The sequence below is a fragment of the Alexandromys fortis genome, unplaced genomic scaffold (assembly GCF_014885135.2).
Source record: "Alexandromys fortis isolate MF-2015 unplaced genomic scaffold, M_Fortis_MF-2015_v1.1 scaffold_263, whole genome shotgun sequence".
NCBI lineage: Eukaryota > Metazoa > Chordata > Mammalia > Rodentia > Cricetidae > Alexandromys > Alexandromys fortis.
Window position 1 is genome coordinate 1,453,834 of NW_026068165.1, and position 17,981 is coordinate 1,471,814.

The 17,981-nt window shown below is 47.3% G+C and overlaps 2 protein-coding genes across 3 annotated transcripts; both read right to left on the bottom strand.

The window, feature by feature from the left end:
• Positions 1-242: 242 nt before the first annotated feature.
• Positions 243-13,243, bottom strand: LOC126492042 (nascent polypeptide-associated complex subunit alpha). 2 transcript variants are annotated; one of them, XM_050128144.1, is made up of 8 exons: positions 13,103-13,243; positions 12,295-12,366; positions 1,883-1,968; positions 1,551-1,628; positions 1,113-1,259; positions 772-900; positions 532-654; positions 243-389 (listed from the first exon to the last, which is right to left on the bottom strand). In XM_050128144.1, the coding sequence occupies exons 1-8, from the start codon at positions 13,206-13,208 to the stop codon at positions 375-377; spliced, it is 756 nt and encodes a 251-aa protein (XP_049984101.1). In that variant the 5' UTR covers positions 13,209-13,243; the 3' UTR covers positions 243-374. The 2 variants fall into 2 exon arrangements, with proteins under 2 accessions (XP_049984101.1, XP_049984102.1); XM_050128145.1 differs by lacking the exon at positions 13,103-13,243 and adding an exon at positions 12,949-12,973.
• LOC126492041 (nascent polypeptide-associated complex subunit alpha, muscle-specific form-like) lies at positions 1,976-12,287 on the bottom strand. The gene has a single exon (XM_050128143.1). The coding sequence runs from the start codon at positions 9,763-9,765 to the stop codon at positions 2,968-2,970; it is 6,798 nt and encodes a 2,265-aa protein (XP_049984100.1). The 5' UTR covers positions 9,766-12,287; the 3' UTR covers positions 1,976-2,967.
• Positions 13,244-17,981: the final 4,738 nt, after the last annotated feature.

Genomic DNA, 17,981 nt, shown 5'->3' on the forward strand with positions numbered 1-17,981 from the left:
TGAAGAGCTGGGCTGTGGTGGCACATGCCTTTAATCCTTGCACTCGGGAGGCAGAGGCAGGTGGATCTTTGTGAGTTTGAGGTCAGCCTGGTCTATAATGCGAGTTCCTGAACAGCCAGGACTGTTACACAGAGAGACTCTGCCTCAAAAAAACCAAAATGACAACAAAACCCAAACCAAACAAACAACAACAAAAAAAACCCCACCCCCCTCAACTTTCAGGGAAGAGATCAAGCACCTACTGAGTTCATCCAACAAGAAGCCATAACTTTATTAGTGATAGAAACAGTACAAATTTCAAACCAAGCTGCAGTTCCACCTTTGAAACACCAAAAAGGGGGGAGGGAATGGGGAGTGTCCTCTCCGTCAAATAGTTACATTGTTAATTCCTGTAAAAAAAAAAAAAAAAAAGAGAGGAGAGAATTAGAGGCATTAAAAGCAGAGGTGAAGGATTCAGGTCACTCTAGTCTAGCACAACCCCGGCCTTGGAATGACTGTCACAGCACACAGAGGAGGGAGGTAAGAACTCACCATAATAGCATTTACAATATCATTACTGTTGTTTTTCAGGGCTCGGACTGCCTTTGCTCTGGACACATTCGCCTGTGACATGACCAATTCTATGTCCTTAACTTCCACACCTGTCTCATCAACCTAAAAAGGGGGAGAGAGGAAAGAGTCTTAACAAATCAAAGAACAACTCCAGTAATGTCTGGAGCAGGATCTGCCACCACAGAGATGAAATAAAGTCCACAGGATATTGTGGCATACCTCTTCCTCCTCACTCTCTTCTTGTACTGTCGGCGTCTGAGTATTTTCTTGAATGTTTGAAACAGCTTCACCTTGAACTTTGAACTTCTCAGCAGCTGCTAACTGTGCTTGCTGAGACAAATCTTCAATCTACAGGGCAGAGAAGACAGGCCCATGAGTAAAAAGCACAGAATTGCCCTCCCTTTGGACTCATATAGAAAGAAGTAAGCTAGCTGTGTCTAAAGATTTTTGGTATCACAACTGTACGAGAAAGGCAACAACACCAGCAACTGCACCAAGAGTACCTGGCCTTAACTACTGATAGTGGCAGTCTGGAGCGACTCACTGGACACCTCACTAACCTTGGCTTCTCCAAATACGATGTAGGTGTCTGAAGCCGGGCTCTTGTAGACGTCTGGTTTGGTGATGACGAAGAGGATATTTTTAGATTTCCGGATAGTGACTCTAGTAACCCCTGTAACCTGCCGAAGACCCAGCTTGGACATAGCCTAAAGAAGAGGAAACAAAAATCAAGCTTCTAACTTTAGAAGCAGCTTGGGGGGGAGGAGCAGAACACCACCTTCAATACCCACAGCGGACTTTTCTGGATTGAATTTATACAATGAAGACTAGTTATAGTTACCAAGAGCTGTCCCACAGGTGCCCTTTTTTGCAGAGACAGTCCCATGACCCTAAACTAGCTCTGAATTTGCCACACAGCTATCCCTTAAGGCCTAATCCTTCTGCCTTTCTGTCCCAAGTGCTGGGAATACAGGCTTTCTATTTTAACCCCATCTTACCTTCCGTGCTTTCTTTTCACTCCGGCTCTGCTTTGCTTTACTGACTGGTTCTTCATCAATTTCAGCTGCTGCCGCCAGCTAAGAAGACAGTTTTGAGTTGAACAGATCCAAAGTTCAGGATGCTTGTTTCCATATGGTTTTGTTTTACAAAGATTCACAGTTTAAATAGTCATGCCCGTTATAATCTTGGTCTCCAGATCCTCTCTGACTTTTCTTTTCTTTTGAGACATTGTCTTACTCAACACTTCGGCATCAGCCTTCAAAGTGCTGGCCAGCACAGTTGTCTTCTAATACTTTCTTGACTCAATTTAAGTTATTAAGAGAACACGTACCTGGGCTTGTTGTGTGGCTGTCTGTGTGGAGTCTTGTTCCTCGAGCTCTGGTACTGATTCATCGCTGTCAGATTCTGTTCCCGACCCTAAGAGGACAGGTAACTTATCATTTTCAAAAGCAGAGTTCTAAGAGGCAGCACCTCATCATGGCCCGCCTGAACTAGCTATTGCTGATTCATGCAAGGCCCACAAAGCTAAATAAAGGCAATTGGCTTCTGTGACCCAGTCTGAGGCCTCCCTTCTCAGAGATGTGGGTCAGTCACCAGACACAGCCAGGCAGCTCATATGCAATAACTGCCTTCTTTCTCTTAAGGTCTTCATTTCTTGGCACAAACAGTAAGCATTCATGTGATTCAAATTTTATCCCCAGCCCAGTCATCCAGAAATGTACAGACAAAAGGCATCTTTTGATAGAATTGAGTGAGAGTCTTTTAAATGGGTTTGCAAGGTCAGAAGCAGCCGTGCACACACATTCTGCCTTTCAAACCACTCACCCAAAGAATTTTACGCCATCACTGGAGTGCCTCCATGGTGTTAAAGAATTTTACCCCATCACTGGAGTGCCTCCATGGTGTTAAGCTCTAACAGTTCTCACTGCTATTAGATACAGACCCGTAATCTCCCCACTTCCAAATACAATTCACATATCTTAATTTTCCTTCAACTGAAAGGCCAAGCAACAGTAAATTCTACCGAAAGGGGAGGAAAGCATACACCCACACCAGTCTTGCCAGGAAAACACAGGTCTCTACATTTTTTAAGGAAAGGAAGCCCCTGGGCAACTGGTAGTTACTAAGTCTAAAAAGTAATATTAGAAATAGGTTCAAGATTTCCCTTGTTTATTTTCCAAAAAAGCAAATTCCAGGCCCAGGGACAGGGTTAGTGATGTGGTAAGAACTAGAGTAAATTAAAGATCTATCTGGTAGGGCTTGGTTTTCACTATCAGCTCAGTTAGGCCAAAAAGGATGGTTAGATTCAGGGCTTAGCCTGTCTCACTTTACACAAGACACAAAATATTATCTGAGATGATAGAAACCAAGATTTAGTACCATATTCCTAGAGCTTCTACATTTAAAGCTACCCTTCTATGTCAAGCTGACATACTGTACAAAGCGATGCACCCTAGTTAGTATTGGTGGGCAGCCCCCAAGAGGGGTGTGGGCAACACACCATGCACACAGCAAACCAAGGCAAATACCCTTGTCGTTCTTCAGAACAGGATGCTTGGCAGAAGGGGCTGGGGCAGGGATCCCAGCAGGTTTAGGGGTGGGCATGTTGACGAGGACCGGCTGGAAAGGCACTCCCCCAGAGACCACTTCAGGGGGAATCAGAGGCGGCAGCTCATCCTCATCAGCAGGGGCTGGGAGCTTAGAGGGTGATTCCAGTACTGACCCAGATGAGGACTGAAGAAATGGCTGTTTAGGAAGCAGAGGGGGAACTGGGGAGGGAGCAAGAGTCAGGGGAGCTGGTGGGGTAGGCTTTGGAGTTACAGGTGCTGATCCCGCTTCAGGGAGGGCTTTGTCAGAGGTTATTGCTGTCAGAGGGGTAGCTATCTGAGACTCAGGAGAAGCAGCCTCGGGACCCTTTGGGGAATGAAGACAAACATTGCCTTTTGCAGGGCAAACAGGCAGAGCTTTTGCAGGTTTTGAAGAGTCTTTCTCAACATTAACTGTCTGAGGTGCTAGAGCTACTGCAGAAAGGAGGCCCTTTGTATCTTTCTTAGTGGAAGGATCTGAGCACTTAGAATTCTTCTTGGCTTTTGGGCCTTTCTGAACTGGAGTAGTGATGACCAATGCACTTTCTGAAGTGGGTACAGCAAGTACATCTTTCTTTGCCAGGAGCTTTTCAGATGCCTGAGGGCTAACAGTCCCTGTGCTATGAGGGGAGTCTTTAGGGGAAGGAGTGATAGATGAGAGAATGGGAACCTCTTTGGAGGATGGGGCCTTTTTCGGAGCTAAAGGAGAGTTAATTGTGGGGGTGACAACTCCTTTGGAGGTCGAAGTTTCTAAGGTCTCCTTGGGAGCTTGGGATCTCTGGGAAAATGAGGCTGTTGGTACCTCTTTGGGGGAGATAGGAACCACAGAAGAGATAGTAGAGGTCCCTTTGGGAGATGGAGCTGTTGAAGTCTCTTTGGAGGTCTCAGTTGCTGGGGCCTTAGAAGTTGGGACTGTGGTGACTTCTCTTGTAGCTACTGCTGTTGGGGCAAGAGGGGCCCTTTCAGGAGATGTAGGAACTGGGGCCTTTTTGGAGGAGAAAATCTTGACTGGGGGACTTGGGGAAAGAGAAGTCCCAGTTGGGGCAGTGGCAGCACCTCCAGGGGATGGGGTTGCCGGGGTCTTTTTGGAGATAGGAGCAACAGTTGTGACAGTGGAGTTGCATTTAACAGACTGGGTTGCTGAATTCTCTTTGGGGGCTGTAGTTGCTGGGGCCTTTTGCGAAGAGGAAGCCATCTCTGGTAGTGAAGTGGTGACAGCTTCAAGAGAAGGATCTGCCAGAAATTCTTTAGGGGGTGAAGTTCTTGGTGCCTTTTTGGATGATGGAGTTTTTGGACTCTTTGAGGGAGAGGGAGGAATCATAGCTGGGACAGCACTGGGAGACAGGACTGCTGGAGCTTCTTTAAGAGCTACAGGTGTTGCAGCTTTTTTACGGGAGGAAGGGTTTTTGACTGGGAGGACAGCCGGGGTTATTGGAGTCTCCCCGAGGAAAACAGCAATCTCCTGTGTGTCAGCAGGGATGGCTCTGGGGACTATAGGTGCTGAGGCCTTCTGCAGGGTGGGAGGATTCTCGCATGGTGCAGTGGTGACCCCTTCAGGAGACACTGCTGGTGTTTCTTTGGGTCCTGCTGTCTTATGGGCCTTTTGGGGGAAAGGAACAGTCTCTAGTGGTGCAGTAATGACTCCTTTAGAAGATGGTTCAGTTTCTTTGGGAGCTGCAGTTTTGAGGGACCTTTTGGGGGATGGCATTGCTGAATTTTCTTTGGGGGCTGCAGTTTTTGAGGTCTTTTTGGGGGAGCGAGCAATCTCTAGTGGTCCAGCTGTGACCCCTTCAGAAGACAGCTTTGCTCGAGTTTCTTTGGGGCCTGCCATTTTGGGGGCTTTCTTGGGAGCTGAAGGAATCTCTAGTGGCCCAGCTACGACCCCTTCTGGAGATGGGATTGTGGGTGCTTCTTTGGGTCCTGACAGCTTAGGGGTCTTTCTGGGGGAAGGAGTCTCCAGTGGCCCAACTGAGACACCTTTAGAGGGCTGGGCTGGAATTTCTTTGGGTGTTGATGTTTTGGAAGTCCTTTGGGAGGTTGACGTTGCTGAAGTTTCTTTGGGAGTTGCAGTTTTTGAGGCCTTTTGGGGGGAAAGAGGTATCTCTAGTGGCACAGCAGTGACACTTTCAGGAGTTGGGGTTGCTGGAGTTTCTTTGGGGGCTGCCGTTCTGGAGGCCCTTTGGGGAGATGGAGTTACTGAAGTTTCTTTGGGAACTGCAGTTTTGGGAGCCTTTTTAGGGAAGGCAGGACTTTCAGCTAGGGTAGTAGGGGCACCTTTGGTGGATGGGGTCACAGGAACCTGTTTGGGGGCTGCAATTGGGGGGGAAGAAATCTCCTGTGGTGCAGTAGTGATTCCTTCAGAAGATGGAACTGAGGCTTCCTTGGGGGCTGCAGTTTTGGGGGCCTTTTTAGGGGAGAGAGCCATCTCTAGTGGCATAGCTGAGATGCCTTCAGAAGATGGGGTAGTTGGAGCTTCTTTGGGAACTGCAGTTTTGGAGGCCTTTTTAGGGGAGGCAGGGCTCTCAGCTAAGGTAGTAGGGGCACCTTTGGTGGATGGGGTCACAGGAACCTGTTTGGGGGAAGGAAGCTCTAGCGGTGCAATGGTAGCCCCTTCAGATGTGGTTGGAGTTTCTTTGGGGGCTGCAGTTTTGGGTAGCTTTTTGGGGGACGATGTTGCTGAATTTTCTTTGGGGGCTGCAGTTTTGGGGGCCTTTTTGGAGGAAGGAGAAATCTCTACTGGCACAGCTGTGACACCTTCAGGAGATGGGGTTATTGGAGCTTCTTTGGGAGCTGCAGTTTTGGAGGCCTTTTTAGGGGAGGCAGGGCTTTCAGCTAGGGTAGCAGGGGCACCTTTGGGAGATGAAGTCACAGGAACCTCTTTTGGGGCCTCAGTTTTGGGGGAATGAGGAATCTCCTGTTGTGCAGTCATGACTCCAGAAGATGGAGCTGAAGATTCTTTGGGAGCTGCACTTTGGGGGGCCTTTTTGGGGGAAAGAGGAATCTCTAGTGGCACAGCTGTGACCCCTTCAGGAGATGGGGTTGCTGGGGTTTCTTTGGGGGTTGCAGTTTTGGAGGACCTTTTAGGGGAGGCAGGACTCTGAGCTAGGGTAGCAGGGGCACCTTTGGGAGATGAAGGCACAGGAATCTGTTTCTGGGCTGTAGTTTTGGGAGCCTTTTTGGGGGAAGGAGTAATCTCTGGTAGAGCAGTGGTGACACCTTCAGAAGGTGGGGCTGAGGTTTTGGGGAACTTTTTTTGGGATGACGTGGAGTTTTCATTGGGGGCTGCCGTTTTTGAGGCCTTTTTGGGGGAGGGAGAAATCTCTACTGGCACAGCTAGGACCCCTACAGATGGGGTTGCTGGAGTTTCTTTGGGGGCTGCAGTTTTGGGGAGCTTTTTAAGGGAGGCAGGACTCTCAGCTAGGGTAGCAGGGGCACCTTTGGGAGATAAAGTCACAGGAACCTCTTTTGGGGCCTCAGTTTTGGGGGAAGGAGGAATCTCCAGAGATGCAGTGGTGACCCCATCTGATGGGGCTGGAGTTTCTTTGGGGGCTGAAATTTTGGGGGACCCTTTAGAGGATGAGGCTGTTGAACTTTCACTGGAGGCCACAGTTTTTGAAGTCTTTTTCAGGGAGGGAGAAATCTCTAGTGGCACAGTTGGGACCCCTTCTGGTAGAATTTCTTTGGGGGCTGCAGTTTTGGGAGTCCTTGTAGGGGAGGTTGGACCAGCTAGGGCAGTAGGGGCACCTTTGAGGGATAGGCTTGTTAAAGGCTCACTGAATGCTTCAGACTTTGGTGGGGAGGAAGGAGTCACAGCCGGGGTACCCTTAGGGGATTTTGGAGTCTTCTGTGGGGAGGGTGGAGTCACATCTGGAAGAGTACTAGCAACTTTGGGGGTTATAGTTGCTGGGGCATTTTTGAGGGGTGGGGCAATCTCAGTTGGAGCAATGGGGGCTCCATTAGGAGATGGGGCTGCAGGGGCCTTTGGGGGAGACAAAGAAGTCATAGCTGGGACGCTTTTGAGTGACAGGGTTGCTGAAGTATCTTTGGGGACTGGAGTTGCTGGAGTTTTTTTTGGAGAAGTGGGAGTCACATCTGGTACAATAGGGGCCACTTTGGGGGGCTGGATTAGAGGGACCAGTTTGGAAGCTGTAGCTTCTATGGTCTTTGGAGGGGAAGGAGGAATTTCTGCTGGGACTGCGGGGGTATCTTTGAAAAACAAGGTTGCTGGAGCCTTTTTGGGGGATATAGAGGTCTCTGTTGGGGCAGGGAAGGGAGGAGCCACTGTTGAACAAACAGGGGTCCCTTTGGAAGATGAAGGAACAGGAGAAAGCTCAAGTGAGTCTGTACGACCTGGAAAAGAAAGACAAGCCCCAGGAAGGAGGGCAGCCTCAAGCGGAGAAAGAGAAGACAGAGTTGCAGGGGAAACATCTGGGATAGGAGAACCCTTCTTGGATGAAGGCCTTTTAGTCTTCGGAGACATACCAGACAGGGAATCAGCTGGATAAACCAGAGTTCCTTTCGAAGACACAGAAGCAACCAAGTCTTCTGGGTGCCCTTCAGGAGAGGAGGCCAAAGATACCACAGAAGAAATATCTTCAATTTTCTTTGCACCAGAAAAAGAAATCCCAGTTGGGATTGGAGCAGGAAAGGGCAGAGACCTGGGAATTTCAGGAGCCAATGCCTCCGTAGTTGTAGAAAGAGAAACATTTTGAGGGTTAAAAGCCACAGACACGGGACAAACTTCAGGGGCTAAAGGAACCAGAGGTGAAGTGGTAGTAATGGAGGTTTTAGAAGCAGAGGCACCCTTGACAGTTCTAGGAGCCAGTTCTTTAGGATCAGAAGATTCTAAAACTAACGGAGCCATTGCAGGAGCTGCAACAGGACATTTGAGAGACAGACTGACAGGGTCTGTCTTGATAGCAGTTGAAGGATTGGCACCCAGGGAAGAACTAGTAGCAACGGCTGCTCTCGCTACAGGTGCAGGTCCTTCTGCAGTCTTTGTCGCAGTGGCTCCTGAAGGAACCTCCAAAAGCAATGTACTCTGAGGAGAGGGAGACTCTTTATGTGCTGCCAGGGCCAAGGGTAACAGAGTGGGGTCTTTTCTGGTACAGAGTCCTACCTGGGTTGGAGAAATAGGGGCTCCTACATTTACCAATGCTGAAGCGGGGAGATTTTTAAGACCTTCAGTGGCTGGAGGAGGAGCAGCTGCTACAAGTGAGCTAGCAGGGGAAGTTACATCTTTACTACTCACAGGACCTGAGGAAACTGGAGGAGACATAAAAGTGGCAGGTGCAATAGAAATGGTATTAGGGTTATCCACAGCAGGTTGGATGGCTCCAACAGACGAGACAGGAGTTTCTTTTAAGCCAGTTTTTGGAGAAGCAGGAATCTGAGTCACCAGAGGCTGCTGAGTGACATTAGAACCTTTGGGAATTAAAGAGGCCGTAGGAGATAATAAAGCAGCAGCTGTACCCGAGCAGCCAGGAGGGCTGCAGATTACACTAGTAACAGCAGAATTGCCTCTGTCAACAGATGGAGCCAGGGCAGACGCTGGAGCCCTCACTGAAAGAGCTGCCACAGAATCAGAAACCAGCTCATGTCTGGAAGGCAGGGGAGGAATTATAGATCGCTCCAATGGGTAAGATGCCTCAACAGCAGAATGATCTACAGAAATGGTATTACTCACTGTAGGATCCGACACAGCACCAGGACCTGACTGACGTAAAGGCTGGATAGGAGAATCCAAAGAACTATGATGTAAAAGTGGAAGAGGTGAGCCCAGAGAAGTAGGGGGTGCTGGGAGGATGTTGGGAGTTATAGTGTTTTGAGCAGGTGAACTAACAGGTCTGTTTAGGTTAAGGTTTAACATATTTTGTGGCACCAGGGCTGAGGAAACGGGGATCCCTTTGATTGGAGAAGTGACGGACAGTGTTTGAGGACAGGATGCTAATCCAGGTGGAAGAGAGGCCAGGGGAGTTTCAAGGCAGGAAGGAAAAACACCGACTACATCTGGAGGACTTGGGGCAGGGCCTTTCAAATTCGGAACTACCTGAGAGGGTTTTTGACTAGCAGAAGCCTTTGGTTCTAAGGGAACAATAGATGCCAATGGCCCTGACTCTGCTACAGCAACTGATAAAGGTAAACTGGGAGGGTGAGGTGGAGATACAGAAGTCTTCTGAGCTGAGTGGGGAGCCACTGCAACCAGAGACAAGGGGGTCGAAGAGGACCGGGCACCTTTCTGAGTTGGACCTATCATGGGAGAGGCCAAAGCTAAGGCAGCTGGGGAGATGGGAGGCCCTATTACGTGTGGAAGGAAAGTTGGAGTGTGAGGGGCAGTTCCCAGAGGTACAGTTTCAGAAGGTGGCTGGGGAAAAGGAACTTCAAAAGGGATTGAGGAAATACTAGGCGAAGGGAACGGGGAAGGCTGATTAGCAGTTACTAAAGGGCTTTGTTGGGGGGCCAGGGAGCAAGGAGGGGCAGGTGCAGGCTGCCCTAAAGCAGCAGAAACATTCAAGGCTGAAGGCATAGGAAGCACAGCTGGAGAAAAGCAAAAATAAAATAAAAACCAAAATAAAAAAGGAGATAAAGGGAGGGGAAAGGTGAGTTGTGCAGCCCAAGTTGGTAACATGCCTCACAGGAAACAATGGAGTTTTAAGTCTGAGAATGAAGGTCACCACACAAGATTAGAAAAAGGTGACAAGCACTATCAACTTTCCCTGTACACACTTCAGTGATTAAAGTGGACTACATCCTTCTCATTTCCCAAGTTCTACAAAAATAAACCAACTATTTTAAGGTGGGGCAAATAGTCTAAGACCAGCTCATCTCTAAATGGGGAGTACAGGCCCACACCCTCCCTGTTACCAGGGATTAAGCACGACAGGCAAGATTACTACTATAACCTAAGTCTTCTTTATGAGTTGGTCCCACACCTTAGGCTGCCCTTGAATTTACAATCCTCCTGCCTCAGCTTCCTAAAAAGCTGGGACTTTGCCACTAGCCCCCAACCCAGAGTAGACTGAGAACGTGCCTTCCTTTCTCCTCCAAAACTGATACCCCTCCCAATGTTCTGTTTTTATACAGGGCCTCACTATGCAGCTCCAGGTAGCCTGGAACTCAGAGATTAAAGGTGTGCAACCACACCCGGCCCAATCTTTGAGGAGTCTAAATAAGGGGAGATGGGGGAGTATTTTTTCTTTTTCTTAATACTTTTAGGTTCGGGCTGGAGAGATGGGTCAGTGGTTTAGAGCACTGACTGCTCTTCCAGAGGACCCAGGTTCAATTCCCAGCACCCACATGGCAGCTCACAAATGTCTGAAGATCCAGTTGCAGGGGATCTGACACCTTCACACCAATGCACATAAAAAATTAAATAAACTTAAAAAAAAAAAACCTTTTAGGTTCTACCAAGCTGGGGTAGGATCTGATTATATTGGAATCAAGTTTAGAAAGGATATACCTAGCCTAATTCAGTTCTACTGAAGCCTAAACTCAACAATTAATACCAAATATTAAACACCAAGTCTCAACTAGAAGTGGTTTACACACCATACTCTCTTTTTCAGCAATATTGGCTCTTCAGACATTGTAACTCGAATTAATTAGGACCCAAGGAAGGGCAAGGTACGAATTATAACATGAAACTAACCAAACTATTAAGACATACCTTATAAGAATTATAATGAAAAAATACAGGCTCCCACCCCTTGATCGATAAGCATGCGATCCCACCTAAACAGACCACTATTTGGCACTAAAAAGATTTCTCCCATTTGAGAGAACACTGATTAAAAAAAAAAAAATCAACAAATGATAAATACCTAGAAGGGTGAGAAAAAAAAACCAAACAAGCCCACAGCACCCAATCTCAAAAGTCGCCCAACCAGTTTGTTCCCAAGTTCTTCTAGGACAAAGAGGTAGGTGGCTGGACCAGTCTTTCTGGGAGAAATGGTGGTCAAAGCCTTTTGATTATAGTGAAAATACTTCTAACTAATGCCCTAATTTACTGTCTACAGACATTCCAGCAAGACTAATTACAGTTCAATAACTAACACATGCAGGCTCAGACTAATTAAAGACTACCTTTAACAATACTAACAACTGCTTCAGAAATAAGTAAGTGTAAGAGCCGGAACCAGAATACTCTAAATCCATAGAAATTTCAGCCCCCACATTTGTAAAGTTGAATTTAACTTTGTTTAGCTCTGAAGTTACAGATCTTCTGAGACCATTCCTTTCCTCACTGCTCATTTCCCAGGTCAGGGCACAGACCCCCTTTCGGGCCCAGCAGCTGGACTAATCCTTTCAGCTGCTAAACTCAGACAGGTGGGAAGTATATGCTTTTAAGTACTTTAAGTCCAAAACACAACAAACTGCCTGTTGAGTAGCAAAGAAAAATTCCACTAAGAACAAAGTAGAGGGTGCATTCTTGAGACACCCCTCACTCAGTTCTCAAGAACTGACTTGGAATGGCCATTTCACATTCTTTCCAAGTTTCCTATCAAAATGTGTGAACCAGCATTCAGGTCTATCTTCACACTACGTTCTATTTCAGTTGAAATACATTTATTTATTTCAGCACTGGGTTCCATAAAATGGAACTATTCCAACACACCATAAGCCCCCCAGCATCATCAATTCCTGCAGGTTAACTAGCCTAGGCTGAGGCCCTCAGTAAACACTCAACAGCCGCACATAGCTCACCCAGACATGTGACTCAAGGCTCGGTGCCAATCACGGCTATCTAAAACCTTGATGTAACTTGCTGGCCAGCTTCACCATAGCTCAGGTCTCCTTGGCCTGCCTCTGGCACCTCTTTCCAACAGACTAGAACCACCCAGGCTCTGCCTGCCCTGCTCAGGTTTCGTATATGATGTGGAGACGCCACGGAGCTTTTCAAGCAGCCGGTGTGACACACTCAGCGAGCCAGGAACCTATCTATAATCCTAAAGACAACCATTTTTTATTTATTCTCTTCCTCTAAGGAACTTCCCTGGTGCCCTCAAGATAAAACTTACCCCAAAGTTACAACCCTACCTTACAACTGTCTTTAAATAGCAGTGAACTACAGAAGGCAGACCTGTGTTTGCCATCTTAGCCACCAAGCGTGGCGTTACCATCAATTTTAGTTGCCAGCAAGAGAGCTATGGGCGCCTACCTGTCTCAGCCTGGGGCTGTGGCAGCTCCTGCTCTGTGGCAGGGACGGTTTCTGTGGCTTCGCCAGGCATTTCTGAAGGGAATAAACAGGAAGCCCGAATTAACTGCGGGAATGCACCCACCCAGCCCAGAGTCAAGTATTCAGAAAACACAAAACCAAACCACCTGCAAAAGGCAGGTAAGAAAAGCACGCACGAGGGCTCGGGGGACAACCTCCCCAGGGCGACGGCGGCGGCGTGGGGATGACACGACCCTCGGCGCCCCACCGAGCAGCCAGCCCCTTCCCGTCCCGAGTTTCGCCCAGTTGCCCTACTCATCCCCAAGGCCAGCAATCCGAGCTCGGGCTCCCCATCCCGAGACTGGGACCCTTCCCGTCCTGACACGCCCGCCGCTTGACCCGGGACCCCGGACTCCCTGACTTTCGAGAGCAAGGAGCCTACAGGGGCCATCGGTCCCACCAAGCCCCGGGCACAGGACGAGCGGCGACGGGGGCGTCAGGCTGGGATGCCAGCCACCTCGGGAGTCCCTGCAAGGCTTCCCCGGTGCGGGCGCACCCGACCCCTCCTTCCCGCGCCGCAGTGGCTCCCACGTCCGCACGCCCGGACTCCGGGCACGACCCGCAGCCCTCCGCTCCTGCTTCTGCCTGGACCCCTACCGCAGGCCCCATTTTGTCCGCAGGCCCGGGGACGAGCGGGAAGTCTGAGCCCCACACCGCCGCCGACGCTCCGTAACGGAAGCCCCGGGGCCTCCGGGCTCGCGCCAAGGGAGGATGGCTACGGATAGAGAGCGGAGAAGCCAGCGGCACTTACTGTGCGGAGGACGCGGAACCAAGATGGCGGCGGAAAGAGAGAGAGCGAGAGCGTGACCCACGCTGTGGCAGAAGGAAGACGGGAGCCGAGGGGGCGGAACCAACATGCGCTTCCGGGTCGGGAGCGCCGGCCTGCACTTCCTCCGGCGGACGGAGCAGCTGTTCGCCCGGCGTGGTGGTGACGCCGCCTAAATAAGGCGAAGAATTCCGAAGAGGACGCGCGAGCCGGGCTGGAGCCGCCCCGCCGTGGCCTTGACCCCGAGGGACGCGCCCGGAGTCCTGTCGCGGAGTCGCGACAGCTGTCTGAAACGGCGTCCCTACAGTTGCCCTTCTCTAGAACGGGACGCGGATTTACAGCCCGTGTCCGCGCCTTGGAGAGAGGCGGCTTGTTACATCCTAGTTGTTTTAATTTTGGGATAGACGATTTAAGGCAGCGAAAGCCGGGTTCTCTCCGGGAAAACCGCTTTAACCCAGCACTTGGGAGGTAGAGGCAGGCGGATCTTTGTGAGTTCGAGGACAGCGAGGGATACAGAGCTTAAACACTATTCGCTTGGCCTTTTATTGTGGGCACTTCTCAGATATTCTAAAATTCACCCATTTTAGAGTCAGCGTAGGAATGTAGCTTGGTTGGTAGAGTGACTAGTGTACAAGAAGTCCCCAGCTCCACGTAAAAATCAGGAACGGTGATACAAGCCTGCGAGCCTGCAAACCAGCATTTGAGAGGTGGAAGCAGGGTTGAAGGGTCTAAGCCATCCTCAGCAAAACAGCAACACAGAATCGTGTGCGAGGCTTTTTGTTTTGAGACAAGGCCTCTTTATGTAGTTCTGGCTGGGTTCGAACTCACCTAGGAATCACCTGCCTCTGCTTCCTGGGTGCTGTAATTAAGGGCATGGGCTACCAAGCCTTCAATTCCAAGTGCTTTTGAGACATGGTTTTACTGTGTAGATCAGGCTGACCTCGAACTCTGAGATGCACTTGCCTCTGAATCTGGCAAATTTAGAATCGGCCTGGGCTAGATATCGACAGCCTGTCTCAAAACAAAACCTCACACACACTCTTTGGAAATAGAATATACAGTAAAACTAATATTTTGTTAAAGAAATGGTTGCTGATTTACACACCATCTCTTAGTTCTACAAAAGGATCAACAAATCTGAACCTGGATTACTTACGTCACCTGAAGGGTTTTTGCCTGTTTTAAAGCAGGATCTCTGTATGCCCAAGCTAGCCTCGAACTTGCTGCAGTCCTTCCAGTGTTGGACTTACAGCTATGCACCACCATATCTGCCTAGTTAAACACTTACTTGATTTAACTGGCTCCGTTTTATAGGAAGCATTGCGACATTTAAATGTTCTGAAAGGTAATTTAAACTGGGCTGGCCAGATGCTCCATCTGGTACAGGAGCTCACTGTGCATGTCTGGTGACTGGAGAGAGATCCATCCATGAACCCGTCAAAAGGTGGAAGAGAGTAGACACCATAAGTACAAGAGCATGTACACAAGTAAGTAAATAAAATAATAAAATCTGGGCTGGAGAGCCGACTCAGCAGATAAGAGCACTAACTGCTGTTTCAGAGGGCCGGGTTTAATGGGAAGCACCTACAAGCACTTCTGTCTGTAAACTCCCAACTCCTGGGGGAACTCAAACTCTTCTGGGCTTTGGGGGCATTACATGCACATAGTGCACAGACATACCTGCAGGTGAAATCCCACCCTAATAACACCGAGATAAAAAGAAACCTGTATTGAGAATTCGAGTATAATCAATAAGAATTAGGATGAGTAAATCAGGATTAATGGAGGTAGTAGACTTTACAAGGACTAGGAAATTCTGAAATCACACATATATGTATATATATATGCACACAATACTATACACACAACACACATGTATTACATATAATACTATATATAGTATACAATAAATAGATACAATAATATATATAACACACAATTTTTTTTTTCACATAAAATTTATTTATTTAGTCGAGACGGTCTCACAACGTAATTCTTTTTTTCTTTTGAGACAGGGTTTCTCTGTGTAGCTTGGCTGTCCTGGAGCTCACTTCGTAGACCAGGCGGGCCTTGGATTCACAGAGATCCTCCTGCTTCTAAGGAGTGCTGGGACTAAAGGTGTGCACCACCATAACTCTTGAGCTCTGCTGGCCTAGAACCTGATCCATAGACCAGGCTCCCTGAAACAGAGTCCTACCTGCTCTGCCTCTGCATGCTGGGTGAATGGCGTGCCCATTATGTCTCACCCCTGCAGTAGTTTCTGTTTGGATTAAGTTAGCTACTTTTTTCCCCCCTTGGTTTTGCAAGACAGGGCTTCTCAGAGTTTCTCCATGTAACAACTCTGGCTGTCCTGGAACTAGCTTTGTAGACCAGGCTAGACTCAAACTTAAAGATCCACCTGCTTCTGCCTCTTTTTTTTTTAATTATTTATTTATTTATTTATTTATTATGTATACAATATTCTGTCTGTGTGTATGTCTGCTGGCCAGAAGAGGGCACCAGACCTCTTTACAGATGGTTGTGAGCCACCATGTGGTTGCCGGGAATTGAACTCAGGACCTTTGGAAGAGCAGGCAATGCTCTTAACCACTGAGCCATCTCTCCAGCCCCCGCTTCTGCCTCTTGAGTGCTGGAATTAAAAGCATACTCTACCATGCCTGGGTCTAAATTGGTTACATTTTAAAGATGCCTCTTTGTGGAAAACTAATCCAGTTTTGAGGGGAAAAGAAGCTAAAATTGAAATTACTTGAAAAAGAACATTCTATTAGGTCCTAGTACTGTTCATCTAACTCTTATCTTTGGAAACTGATTGGTTTAGTTACCAGAGGAAGGACACTCTGCTTTGCTTTAAGGATTAAGGCACATAGATGATTCTGCCATATTTATTAAGTGATTCTTAAAATATTTGGTCCATGGTTAAAGGTGGAAGGCATTGGTTTGATGGAAGTTGTTTTCTTCAGAAATCTTTTTGTAAATCTAAAACAAAATAGAAAACAAAATTTAAAAACTGAAAATATGTTTTTTAAGTGAAAATTAGTAAAGGAAAAACCATTTATTTCCCTATTCTGATTAGTTTAATGCTTTTATTAAATTCACACCATATATAAAGATTGTTTTACATTTGTTGAAGCCTCACATTATAGGCTGATCCAGTACAGAATGGGAACACAAAGGACTTGGCTGGCAAGATGACTCAGTGGGTAGGGGCACTTACTACCAAGTCTGAAGACCTGAGTTCAATCTCCAGGACCGACATGGGTGGAAGGAGAGAACTAACTACCACAAGTTGTCTTCTGATTTCCACTCACATTCTGTGCACACTGTGCATGAAAACACACACACACACACACACACACACACACACACACACACACACACACGTTTAAAATAAAAAATCGAAGGACTTGGTATGGCTATTTGGAATACCAGCAATGATGAGGCTTTAAGTTCATTCAGTAAAGTACTTTGAAATCCAACACAAATTAAATTAAAAAAATAAAGCGGGGCTGGGCAGTGGTGACTCATGCCTTTAATCCCAGCACTCAGGAGGCAGAGGCAGAGGTAAGCGGACGCCTGTGAGTCCGAGGCCAGCCTGGTCTACAGAGTGAGTTGCAGGACAGCCAGGCCTACACAGTGAAACCCTGTTTCAAAACAAACAAACAAACAAGCAAAAAAGTGGGAGTGGTGATAATATTTCTATAATACTGCTGTTGCTTTCTAGGGTATCCGTCAATCTCTTTAAAATTGTTCACTCTGTAACATCATAAGAATTTTTCTAAGAGGACAATTCATGAAGAAAAAGAATTTTCCAGTTTTGTTACTGGCAAGACAAATATTTTGCAGGAAGTGAATAAAACATACATAGGTTTCGAATTGAAATTTTTTTTTTGTGTACCACCACCACCCGGCTTTTTTCTTTTCTTTTTTAAAAAGGTAAAGGTTCACTTTTAAATGTTCTCTAAAGAAAATAATCTCCGTAAGAGAAATACACTGTAAACAAAACATTTTACTTATTTAAAAACATGTTGAGCTGGGTGGTGGTACCTCATGCCTTTAATCCCAGCACTCAGATGGCAGAGGCAGGCCTGAGTTTAAGGCCAGCCTGGTCTACAGGGCAAACAGGGCCACACAAAAACCCTGTCTTGAAACAAACAAAGAAACCCAAAATCATGTTCACTGATTTTTTTTGTCCTTGAATTTACACATTATGAGGTCTTTCCTAGCCAGAGAACTCTTCACTTGGCATGGCTGTGGTCTCTGTATCTCCTTTTAGTGATAACACCTATTAGGGTCTCATCAGTTCCTGCCCGTATTTACCATCTGATTGCCCTGAAACAGAGACAATTCCCTCCCCTTTCCAATTCTTTCTTTTTCCTTTATTATTTCATCTGAAGTGCTAGTATTACAGGCGTGTATCGGATGACCAGTGCATAGGTGTATATGGTGCTGGGCACTGAACAAAGGGTTCCATTCATGCTAGGCCAGGGCTCTACTAACAGAGCTGCATCACCAGCCCAGATCTGCTTTTAGTCAGAGTACAAATCAAGGCATTTTTTCCTTAAAAATCTTTACTATTTTCCTGTTCCTACTCTGGCCCGTACTCTTACATCTGTTTATTTAGGAAGGTGTGTGCATGTGTGTATGTATGTGTATGTGTGTGTAAGCAAGCACACAGTGCACTGTAATGACCAGATGATGATCTGCGAGAGTTACTTCTGTCTTTCTACTGTATGGTCCCAGAGGATTGAACTCAGGTTGTCAGGCCTGGCAGCAAGCAACTTTACCTGCTGACTGCCCTGCAAACCCTTAGTTGTTTGTTTGTTTTTGATAAAAGTTTCTTTTTTTTTTTTTTTTTTTTGTTTTT